The 12,500-nt window shown below is 49.0% G+C and overlaps 1 protein-coding gene across 2 annotated transcripts in view; it reads right to left on the minus strand.

Annotated features, from left to right (window-relative positions):
• dgki (diacylglycerol kinase, iota) overlaps positions 1-12,500 on the minus strand; it is an 81,203-nt gene that overhangs the window by 30,940 nt on the left and 37,763 nt on the right. For both annotated transcript variants that reach the window (XM_042300168.1, XM_042300167.1), the window contains exons 2-3: positions 3,114-3,222; positions 1,688-1,783 (exon numbers count right to left, since the gene is read on the minus strand). In XM_042300168.1, coding sequence (XP_042156102.1) covers positions 1,688-1,783; positions 3,114-3,222 — 205 coding nt within the window. The remainder of the gene's footprint in view (positions 1-1,687; positions 1,784-3,113; positions 3,223-12,500) is intronic.

The raw sequence follows: 12,500 nt of genomic DNA on the forward strand, positions 1-12,500 counted from the left end.
TTGAAGCATGAAAAAGTCCCGACCGGGCTGATTGAAGCATGAAAAAGTCCCGACCGGGCTGATTGAAGCATGAAAAAGTCCCGACCGGGCTGATTGAAGCATGAAAAAGTCCCGACCGGGCTGATTGAAGCATGAAAAAGTCCCGACCGGGCTGATTGAAGCATGAAAAAGTCCCGACCGGGCTGATTGAAGCATGAAAAAGTCCCGACCGGGCTGATTGAAGCATGAAAAAGTCCCGACCGGGCTGATTGAAGCATGAAAAACCGGCACAATTTTATAAATGCCAACAGACAATTTGTTCTTTCGATGCGGTGGGCATCTTTTTGTGTCGGTAAAATAGAAATATTCACACATTACTCCATCATATCGTGAAGATATGTTGTGTGGTCCTCCCACTACGACTCGTGGAAACCATGCAGTTTATTAGGCTACCGATGAAATCAATTAGGATGAACTTCACAGGGGTGGTGAATATGCAAGTTTGACTTGGCTTTCCAGTAAATATTAAGGGTCTTATTCTGGTGAAATGATCGATTGTTTTATGACGATTTTAGAATAATTGCATAAAAATCCGTCGCAAATTGGATGGAAACCGGCTAATGTAATATATTTCCATTGAAATGGGAAGAAAAAAAAGGTTTTTTTTGCAGAAAGCTTTTTCTGAAGCAAGACTTTTGCTGGGAGTAGACTGGGTCGGGAAACTGAAAATGAGTTGTTTATTGGCAGAGAGGTTTGGAACTCTCTTCGTTGTTTGTCTGCTAACCAATTTACTGCATGGTGACGTCACCATGGAAAGCCGATGCAAACCTGCTGATTAGAATGCCCTGTGTAGGTTGTATTTTCAACAAGAAACTATCAGGAAATAACACCGATTTTTTTTTTTTTAAATCACACTTTTAAATGATTTGTTTCATCAGCTGAAAAACAGAATGTTGACTACACTAGGCCTTTAAAGGTAATGCTAGAGGTACTATTGCAGGTAATGTCAGGTAATATCAAATCCAATGCACTATTGTAACTCCACTCTACTGATGCTCGCTATGGCCCTCTAACACAATGTAAATACATACCACTAATAAAACTTTGAAATATGGACCTCAGCATAACACTGTTATCACCAGGGCTCTCCTCACCCGCTCTGCCTCTCTCTGCTCTGACCACTCTCCTTCTCTTTCCCCTCCTGGCTCTTCTCTCTCCCTCATCACCCTCGATCACTCCTTCTCTACTCTGTCACCCCCCGTCATCTCCTCCTGCTCACCTCTCTCCTCGCTCCCTCTACTTCTCCTTCGTTGCCTCACTCATCTCTCCACTTTCTGTCCTTTCTGTCACTCTACCCCCTTCTACTCCTTCTGCTTCTCCTTCTCCCTCTCTCTCCCTCTCTCTCTGTCTCTCTCTGTCTCTCTGTCTCTCCCTCTCTCTCTCTCTCTCTCTGTCTCTCTCTCTCTCTCTCTCTCTCTCTCTCCCTCTCTCTCTCTCTCTCTCTCTCCCTCTCCCTCTCTCTCTCTCTGTCTCTCTCTCTCTCCTCTCTCTCTCTCTCTCCCCTCTCTCTCTCTCTCTCTCTCTCTCCCTCTCTCTCTCTCTCTCTCTCTCTCTCGCTCGCTCGCTCTCTCTCTGTTTCCCTCTCTGTCTGCATCCCTCTCGCTGTCTCAGTCTCCCCCCACCCCTCTCTCTCTCTTCATGTACTCACTGCAGTCTTCAGTACACAGGTGTCTTCTCCCAGGTAGCACAGCTCTCCAGAACAACTGGTCTCCAGCCACAGGTGTTCCCCGTTCACAGCAGTCTCCTACACACACACGCGCGCACACACGCGCGCACACACACGCGCGCACACACACACGCGCACACATGCACATGTTAGACCTTCTCCCACATACCCAGCAGACAAACAGTGGTGTTAATGTGTCTAATTGTCCATTGGATTCCAGTGTGTTGGCGAGGGACTATTTGAGATATCCTCCCCTACAGGAAGTGTGGCTCAAACATAAAACACACACACAGAAGCAGCACAACAACAATCCCATTATTTGCTCTGTGCTGCGTGATGTTGATACGTCAGCTCATTAACGTTTAATGGACGTGTGTGTGTGTGTGTGTGTATCATGCAGAGAGGGAAATGCCAGTGATGACGTTTAGGAAATCTCCTGCATGGAGGGACCTATCTCTCCCCAGGTACAGCCGGGCTGGGTCCCTGGGTCCCTGGGTCCCTGGGTGGGTGTGCCCTCACAGAAAGAGCACACAAATTTCACGTGATGACGTGTTCCACATGCGATCTTCTGTGAAGCGAACGTGGTAAAATGTGACAACATGTAAGAGCAACACGTGAGAACCCAGACACGGGGATGCCAAAAATGAAACCTGCAATTGTGAGGTGAAAACACGCTTGTTCCACGTGGAAAGGTGGTGTCAACATCTACTTTTTATCCATGCGAACATATGGTTTCCCACGTCAGCAACTGAACTCGCACGTGCCTCTGTTGTTTCCACGGGAACATTTCGGCTCAACATGTGAAGCTGCAAATGTCACGTGTTTATTTGGGATGAAGTGGTTTGGGGTTTTAAAGTAAGTGGTACGTCTGGTGTTGGTGAGGCATGTTACTCTGCGTTAATGTTACTCGCTATGATACATATCGTGTGTTTTTTTTCTTCAGTGTAGATTTAACAAAGCTGAGGTTCACTTCGCTGTTCAGTAGGAATACGGGGGGAACACAAGTCACTGACACAGACGGGGTGGCGTAGCAGATTGATCAGCATGCTGCGAACCAAGAGGTCGTGAGTTCAAATCTCCAGGGAGGACGTGTTGAATCAAAAGTCCTGTGTAAGTGAGCAATGTCTTCGAGTGTGTCAGATATGCAAGTTGTAAATACTGTACGTTGAACACACAATTTGTGTGCGTATCCTAAGAATTCATTTTTGTTTGCAGGGCATCACCTGTGAAAGGTTATGTGATCACGTGAAAATCCACATGTGAAATAGCATCACAGTCGAAGTGTTCCATAAACACATTGATTCACCTGATTTTCCACGTGTGAAATCATGTGGTTTTTCCGTAAGGGTGTGTGTGTGTGCGTGCGTGCACGCGCGTTTGTGTGCGTTTGTTTGTGCGTGTGACTCACTGTCCAGTCGACGGACGTGCGCATCTCCTTGGAAGGTCCGTTGGTGATGGGGGGCATGGGTTTGTGGACCGGGGCCAAGTGCTGGAGACCCGACCGCGAGATGGCTTTCCTGAAAAACACCCACATCATTAGAGCATCAGTCTGATTATATCAAACCTCTTGACCCTTAATCAGTGAAATGAAGGGATTCGTTGAAGAGTACCATGTTTAATCAGTGATATGAAAGGACTCAGGTAATTGAGGAAAATACCACCATGTTTCTTTTAGAGAGGATTACAGCGTGCTTCTTTAGTACACTGACCCAGTAGCCCCAATACTCTGGGGAGATACGGAGAGAAAGAAAGAGAAGGGGATGGAGGGAGAGGGAGAGAGAGAGAGAGAGAGAAAACGTCTGTCCTCTCAGCCAGGGCTAGGATGAGTCAGCAGTGTTGAGAGGTGCTCCTGGCGCCCTCTCCTTCCATATAACCTCCCCACAACCTCCACACAACCTCCTCAAAGCCTCCCCAAAACCTCCCCACAAACTCCCTATAACCCTGGGAGTTAAACCTCTGCTATCTGCTCACAGCAACATTTGTATGAATAATGCATAACAGCACTATAATATTGAGTATGTTTAGTATAATGTAATACAATATATACGTATATATAACATTCAGATCCATCCTACAGAGTAGCCGTCTATATTCCCATCTCCAGCCAGCCTTCTGTGACTGTAACAATGGATTTAATAACAGGAACTACCCTGCTCCACCTCACCCCTCTCTCATCTGCCCTATGCAGTACGCAACACACAGGCCGTAGGGTGAGCCCTGTGTGTGTGTGTGTGTGTGTGTGTGTGTGTGTGTGTGTGTGTGTGTGTGTGTGTGTGTGTGTGTGTGTGTGTGTGTGTGTGTGTGTGTGTGTGTGTGTGTGTGTGTGTGTGTGTGCGTGTGCGTGGGTGGGTGTGGTTTGCTTTTAGTAAGATTAGTGATAGCAAAACAAGGAAAATTGGGGACATTTGGCCGATCCCTAAAAGGATTTTTTTTTTTTTTTTTTTTAGGCTCAGGGTTTAGGGTTACAATTAGAGTTAGTGGTAGAATTTGAGTTAGAGATTTAGGGTTAGGATTAGGTTTCGTTTTAGTTTTAGGGTTTTGTGGTTAAGGTTAGAGTTAGAGTTAAGGTTTGGGTTAGGGTTTAGGGAAAATAGGATTTTGAATAGGAATCAAATGTTTATTCCCTACAAGGATAGTGTGTGTGTATGCGTGTGTGACAGAGGGTGAGTGTGTGTGTGTATGCGTGTGTGACAGAGGGTGAGTGTGTGTGTGTGCATGTGTGTGTGACAGAGGGTGAGTGTGTGTGTGAATCGGTACGGTGGAAAGGATGCCTAATACCTGACACCCTGTTGAAAGTTTCAGACCTCATCTAGAATGATCCACCATGACAAAGACAGTCTGCCTACAGGGCTGTGTAACGCGATCCCCAGCACACACACACACGCAGACCTTTTGCCCAGAGAGATAAAAATAGATGTACGTGGGTGACAACATGCGGCTGAATGCATGCCGCTGAGGCCAACACACACACACACACACACACACACACACACACACACACACACACACACACACACACACACACACACACACACACACACACACACACACACACAACACACACACACAAACACACACATACACACACACACACACAAACACACTTAACCCCTGTTCTTATCAGATACCAGTGATAAAGCAACACACACACACAAACTGCCCACACACGCTCATCAGTGTGTTTAGTGTTGAGTGACGTAGATTATACAAACCTGATTACAGCCGGGACCTGATCTGACAGGGTAGACAGCCTGAGTAGACTGACGGAGAGAGATATGGATGTGTGTGTGAGGGAGTGTGAGAAAGAGAGTGTGTATGATAGCGAGAGTGATAGAGAGGGAGAGATATGGATGTGTGTGTGAGAAAGAGAGTGTGTATGATAGCGAGAGTGATAGAGAGAGAGCGATATGGATGTGTGTGTGAGGCAGTGTGAGAAAGAGAGTGTGTATGATAGGGAGAGTGATAGAGAGAGAGATATGGATGTATGTGTGAGGGAGTTTGAGAAAGAGTGTGTGTATGATAGGGAGAGTGATAGAGAGAGAGATATATTGACCTTTTCCAGTCCCTGCTATCAACACCTGATGCCTCAGAGATCAGAGAGTAGCTATGTACTATAGTGTGTTGGATGGACAGAACACACACACACACACACACACACACACACACACACACACACACACACACACACACACACACACACACACAGACAGACAGACAGACAGACAGACAGACAGACAGACAGACAGACAGACAGACAGACAGACAGACAGACAGACAGACAGACAGACAGACAGACAGACAGACAGACAGACAGACAGACAGACAGACAGACAGACAGACAGACAGACAGACAGACAGACAGACAGACAGACAGACAGACAGACCACCATTTCATTTCATCTGCATGCTTAGTAATCTACTAAGTACATAGCAGGATCAGGGTATCAGAGGTTGATTTAATGACTTTGATGTTAGACTGGAGGGATATACAGTAATGGAGTCGGCTCAGGCACATAACAGTCAACAGGGTATCAGAGGTTGATTTGATGACTTTGATGTTAGACTGGAGGGATATACAGTAATGTGGGCTCTACAGAGGAACGAGTTGGCTCAGGCACCTAACAGTCAACAGGGTAACAGATTAGAATATTCACTCCATGGTTGGGGTTCATTCAGTTCACTTTTCAGTTCAGTAAATCCAGGAAGTGAATTGAAATTAAACTAATCCTTTAAAAAAAAAAATCCCCATAGAAACCACTGGGCAAAATTGAATTGAAAACTGAATTGATCCCAACTGGTGATTGACACCTGATGTAGATGTTAGTGGTCACTGGTGTATCACATAAACCAAAGACAGAGAAATCTAATACTCACAATTGACTGATTAATTGAGTAACTACTGAACAAAACAGACTGTCCCTCTGCCTTCTTCCTATAACTCCCTCTCTACATCTCTATCCCTCCTCTTTCCCTCTTCCCCCTCTCCCTCTCTCTATCCCTCCTCTTTCCCTCTTCCCCCTCTCCCTCTCTCTATCCCTCCTCTTTCCCTCTTCCCCCTCTCCCCTCTCTCTCTCTCCCTCCTCTTTCCCTCTTCCTCCCCTCCCCTCTCTCCATCTCTATCCCTCCTCTTTCCCTCTTCCCCCTCTCCCCTCTCTCTCTCTCTCTCTACCCTGTCTCTTTCCCTCTTCCCCCTCTCCCTCTCTATCTCTCTCTTACTCTCTTTCCCTCTTCCCCACTCCCTTTTTATCTCTCTCTCTCTATCTTCCCTCTTCCCCCTCTCTCTCCCTCTCTCTCTCTACCCTCTCTCTTTCCCTCTTCCCCCTCTCTCTCTCTCTCTCTCTTCCCTCTTCCCCCTCTCCCCCCTCTCTCTCTCTACCCTCTCTCTTCCCTCTTCCCCCTCTCTCTCCCCTCTCTCTCTTCCCTCTTCCCCCTCTCCCCCTCTCTCTCTCTTCCCTCTCCCCCCCTCTCTCTCTCTACCCTCTTCCCCCTCTCTCTCCCTCTCTACCCTCTCTCTTTCCCACTTCCCCCTCTCTCTCCCTCTCTCTCTTTCCCTCTTTCCCTCTTCCCCCTCTCCCTCTCTATCTCTCTCTTTCCCTCTTTCCCTCTTCCCCCCTCCTCTCTATCTCTCTCTTACTCTCTTTCCCTCTTCCCCCTCTCCCTTTCTATCTCTCTCTCTCTACCCTCTCTCTTTCCCTCTTCCCCCTCTCTATCTCTCTTACTACCCTCTCTCTTTCCCTCTTCCCCCTCTCTATCTCTCTCTCTACCCTCTCTCTTTCCCTCTTCCCCCTCTCTATCTCTCTCTCTCTCTCTCTTTCTTCTCTCCCTCCTCTCCATCCACCTCCTCTTCTTATCTCCTTATTCTCTCCTTTGTCCTCCTTGCCTACTCCTCTTCTTCCTCCTTCTCCTCCTCCTCCTCTTCCTCCTCCTCCTCCTCTTCCCTCTACAAGTCATGGCAGCGGTGCCAGGCCGACATGGTTGCTATAGTAACCATCCAGTATGCACCAGTTGTCTCTGTGTAAAGATGTAATTATAGAGTAGAGACTTAGTGTCAGCATCATGGTCTACACACACACACACACAGACACAGAGGCACACACAGACACAGACACATGCACACACACTGAGGCACACACACCTGTATCCTCGCACTGTCAGGCTGCTAACCCCGACGACACACCATTACAGTAAAGATGGGATCCCCCGACAGTACCCACTCACTGCCTCTACCAAGATAGCATCTGATATAAAAGCAACTCCAATGCAGGGCCTTTTGTAACTGTTCAAACACTATTATTCTGACTGGAAGTCATCAGGTGGATGTCTCTGGAATACACACAGACCCCACACAAACACACAGAGAGACACACAGACCCCACACAAACACACAGAGAGACACACAGACCCCACACAAACACACACACACACAGACCCCACACAAACACACACAGAGACACACAGACCACAGAGACACACAGAACACACACACAGAGACACACAGACCCCACACAAACACACAGAGAGACACACAGACCCCACACAAACACACACAGAGACACACAGACCCACACAAACACACACAGAGACACACAGACACACACACACAGAAACAAACACACAGAGACACACAGACCCCACACAAAAACACACAGAGACACACAGACCCCACACAAACACACACAGACCCCACACAAACACACACAGAGACACACAGACCCGAAGCCAGTGGTTTTGAACCCTCTCCTCGGCACCCCCAGGCGCTTCACAATGTTGTTGTATTCCTAAACTAGCTCCCCTGATTCAAGTAGTCCAGGGCTTGATAATTATCTGAATCAGCTCCCTCTGGAACAACTCAAACACACAGAACGGCAGGGGGAGGAGGAGAGGCTGGGAAAGCCCTGCCCTAAGCGGCCGCTCACTCACCTGTATCCCAGCAGCCTCCGATACCAACGTACTTTCTTTATTCTACCTCTCCTTTCATCCCCTCTGCTCCTCTGCCCTTTCCTCTCCTTCATTCCATGATTCCTGTCCATCATCCTTCCACAAATGCTCCTCTCCTCCTCTCCTGCCTGCCCCCGGCCGTCTCTCCCGCCTTCTCCCTGCCTGCTCCCCGCCTCCTCTGCTACCCCCGCCTGCTCCCCACCTCCCCCCCTGCTCCCCCTCCTCTCCCGCCTCTCCCGCCTCCCACCCTCTCCCGCCTGCTGCCCGCCTGCTCCCCGCCTCTCCTCTCTCGCCTAGCCGCCTCCCCGCCTCCTCTCCCGCCTGCTCTCCCGCCTGCTCTCCCGCCTGCTCTCCCGCCTGCTCTCCCACCTGCTCTACCGCCCCCTCTCCTGCCTCCTTCCTGCTCTCCTGCCCCTCTCCCGCCTCCTCTCCCGCCGCCTCCGCCTCCTCCCGCCTCCTCTCCCGCCTGCTCTCCTGCCTCCTCTCCCGCCTGCTCTCCCGCCTGCCTCCTCTCCCGCCTCCTCTCCTGCCTGCTCTCCTGCCTCCTCTCCCGCCTGCTCTCCCGCCACCCTGCCTCCTCTCCCCCGCCTCCTCTCCCGCCTGCTCTCCCGTCTGCTCTCCCGCCTGCTCCCCGCCTGCTCTCCCGCCTGCTCTCCCGCCTGCTCTTCCGCCTGCTCTCCCTGCCTGCTCCCCCGCCTCCTCCCCGCCTGCTCCCTGCCTGCCTGCTCTCCTGCCACCTCTCCCGCCTGCTCTCCACCTACTCTCCCGCCTGCTCTCCTGCCTCTCCTGCCTCCCGCCTGCTCTCCTCCCTCCCTGCTCTCCCGCCTCTCCCGCCTGCTCTCCCCTCTCTGCTCTTCCGCCTCCCTCTCCTGCCTGCTCTCCTGCCTCCTCTCCCGCCTGCTCTCCCGCCTGCTCTCCACCTCCCGCCCCTCTCCTGCCTCTCCCGCCTGCTCTCCCGCTCTCTCCCGCCTGCTCTCCTGCCTCCCTCCTGCTCTTCCGCCCTCTCTCCTGCCTGCCTGCCCCTCCCTGCCTCCTCTCCCGCCTGCTCCCCGCCTGCTCTCCACCTACTCTCCCGCCTGCTCTCCCTCCTGCTCTTTGCCCTGCACTTCCACAGACCTGCAACTAGTCTCCACTGATCTACAGGTACTGGTGGACACACACCTAGTAACACACACACACCCACACACGCACGTGCACGCACACACACACACACACACACCCACACACGCACGTGCACGCACACACACACCAGGTAATTGTCCTGATCATTGTGACGGGGCAGCTGACACCTGACACCAGTCACCTATACAGTGTGTGCGTAGTGTCAGACGGTCCGTGCCACTTAGCTAGGCGACTGTACATCATCCCCTTCTTCGCCCGTCTCAGTCACCCCAAAGTCTATTCTGGGAGCATCACGTCGTGACCCTGACCGTTGACCCACAACCTGACACGGACAACCTGAAGAGACGTACTGTTCCTGAGCGTGCCGTCCAAGGTTTAACGCGACATAGAATCCACAGCATCACGTACGCAGGGCGGGTCACACAATTCCTTTTTTAGTTGTTTTTTCTAAAGACAGAATGAGAGTTTCTTCGACCGTTTTTTTGTGACAGGAAACAGCAAGACACATCACCCAAACACACATCCCACACGCACGGACACACACACACACACACACACACAAAAAGGCACACACTCAAAAACACACTAACAGACAATGGCAGGAAAACTCTAAATACTGTAGACTGAAAGCACCAACATCTTAAGCACAGGCATTTGCACTCACAGACACACACACACACTGATCAGGGGTGGACGAGACCAGGGAGAGGGTCAGTAAAAGGTTGTCATGGCAACCTCAAACTTCCTTCCCTCTGAGTTCATCTAAATGCAGCATCTCTCTCATCTCTCTGTCTGTCTCTCTCTCTGTCGCTCTCTTTCTCTCTCTCTCTGTCTCTCTCTGTCGCTCTCTTTCTCTCACTCTCTTTCTCTCTCTCTCTGTCTCTCTCTCTCTCTGTCGCTCTCTTTCTCTCTCTCTCTGTCTCTCTCTCTTTCTCTCACTCTCTTTCTCTCTCTCTCTGTCTCTCTCTCTCTGTCTCTCTCTCTCTCTGTCGCTCTCTTTCTCTCACTCTCTTTCTCTCACTCTCTTTTCTCTCTCTCTGTCTCTCTCTCTCTCTGTCGCTCTCTTTCTCTCTCTCTCTCTCTCTCTCTCTGTCTCTCTCTCTCTGTCTCTCTCTCTCTGTCTCTCTCTCTCTCTGTCTCTCTCTCTCTCTGTCGCTCTCTTTCTCTCACTCTCTTTCTCTCTCTCTCTGTCTCTCTCTCTCTCTGTCGCTCTCTTTCTCTCTCTCTCTCTCTCTCTCTGTCTCTCTCTCTCTGTCTCTCTCTCTCTGTCTCTCTCTCTCTGTCGCTCTCTTTCTCTCACTCTCTTTCTCTCACTCTCTTTCTCTCTCTCTCTGTCTCTCTCTCTCTGTCGCTCTCTTTCTCTCTCTCTCTGTCTCTCTCTGTCGCTCTCTTTCTCTCACTCTCTTTCTCTCTCTCTCTGTCTCTCTCTCTCTCTGTCGCTCTCTTTCTCTCTCTCTCTGTCTCTCTCTCTCTCTGTCTGTCTCTATCTCTCTCTCTCTCTGTCTCTCTCTTTCTCTGTCTCTCTCTCTTTCTCTCTCTCTCTGTCGCTCTCTTTCTCTCTCTCTCTGTCTCTCTCTCTCTCTGTCTGTCTCTATCTCTCTCTCTCTCTGTCTGTCTCTATCTCTCTCTCTCTCTCTGTCTCTCTCTCTCTGTCGCTCTCTTTCTCTGTCTCTCTGTCTCTCTCTGTCGCTCTCTTTCTCTCACTCTCTTTCTCTCTCTCTCTGTCTCTCTCTCTCTCTCTCTCTCTCTGTCTCTCTCTCTCTCTGTCTGTCTCTCTTTCTCTCTCTCTCTGTCTCTCTCTCTCTCTGTCGCTCTCTCTCTCTCTCTCTCTGTCGCTCTCTTTCTCTCACTCTCTTTCTCTCTCTCTCTGTCTCTCTCTCTCTCTGTCGCTCTCTCTCTCTCTCTCTCTGTCTCTCTCTGTCGCTCTCTTTCTCTCACTCTCTTTCTCTGTCTCTCTCTCTCTCTCTGTCTCTCTCTCTCTCTCTGTCGCTCTCTCTCTCTCTCTCTGTCTCTCTCTCTTTCTCTCACTCTCTTTCTCTCTCTCTCTGTCTCTCTCTCTCTGTCTCTCTCTCTTTCTGTCGCTCTCTCTCTTTCTCTCACTCTCTTTCTCTCTCTCTCTGTCTCTCTCTCTCTCTGTCGCTCTCTCTCTCTCTCTCTCTGTCGCTCTCTTTCTCTCTCTCTCTTTCTCTCTCTCAATTCAATTCAATTCAATTCAATTCAAGGGCTTTATTGGCATGGGAAACATGTGTTAACATTGCCAAAGCAAGTGAGGTTGACAACATACAAAGTGAATATATAAAGTGAAAAACAACCAAAATTAACAGTAAACTCTCTCTCAGAAGTTTCAAAACAGTAAAGACATTACAAATGTCATATTATATATATATACAGTGTTCTAACAATGTACAAATGGCTCTTTCAAGATAAAATAAATAAGCATAAATATGGGTTGTATTTACAATGGTGTTTGTTCTTCACTGTTGCCCTTTTCTGTGGCAACAGGTCACAAATCTTGCTCTGTGATGGCACACTGTGGAATTTCACCCAGTAGATATGGGAGTTTCTCTTGGATTTGTTTTCAAATTCTTTGTGGATCTGTGTCTCTGAGGGAAATATGTCTCTCTAATCTGGTCTCATCTCAGGAGGTTCTGTCAGCTCAGTTTCCACCTCATTTTCTCTGAGCACTAGCCTGTCTTCTCTTGAGAGCCATGTCTGCCTACTCTCTTTCTCAATAGCAAGGCTATGCTCACTTTCTGTCGCTCTCTCTCTGTCTCTCTCACTCTCTTTCTCTCTCTCTCTGTCTCTCTCTCTCTCTGTCGCTCTCTCTCTCTCTCTCTCTGTCGCTCTCTTTCTCTCTCTCTCTGTCTCTCTCTCTCTCTCTGTCTGTCTCTATCTCTCTCTCTCTCTGTCTCTTTCTCTCTCTCTCTCTCTCTCTCTCTCTGTCTGTCTCTATCTCTGTCTCTCTCTGTCTCTCAATTCAATTCAAGGGCTTTACTGGCATGGGAACATGTGTCAAGTGAGGTAGATAATATATAAAGTGAATATATAAAGCGAAATAAACAATAAAAATGAACAGTAAACATTACACATACAGAAGTTTCAAAACAATAAAGACATTACAAATGTCATATTATATATATACAGTGTTTTAACAATGTACAAATGGTTAAAGGACACAAGATAAAATAAATAAGCATAAATATGGGTTGTATTTACAATGGTGTTTGTTCTTCAC

This window comes from Oncorhynchus tshawytscha, linkage group LG17, assembly GCF_018296145.1.
Source record: "Oncorhynchus tshawytscha isolate Ot180627B linkage group LG17, Otsh_v2.0, whole genome shotgun sequence".
Classification (NCBI taxonomy): domain Eukaryota; kingdom Metazoa; phylum Chordata; class Actinopteri; order Salmoniformes; family Salmonidae; genus Oncorhynchus; species Oncorhynchus tshawytscha.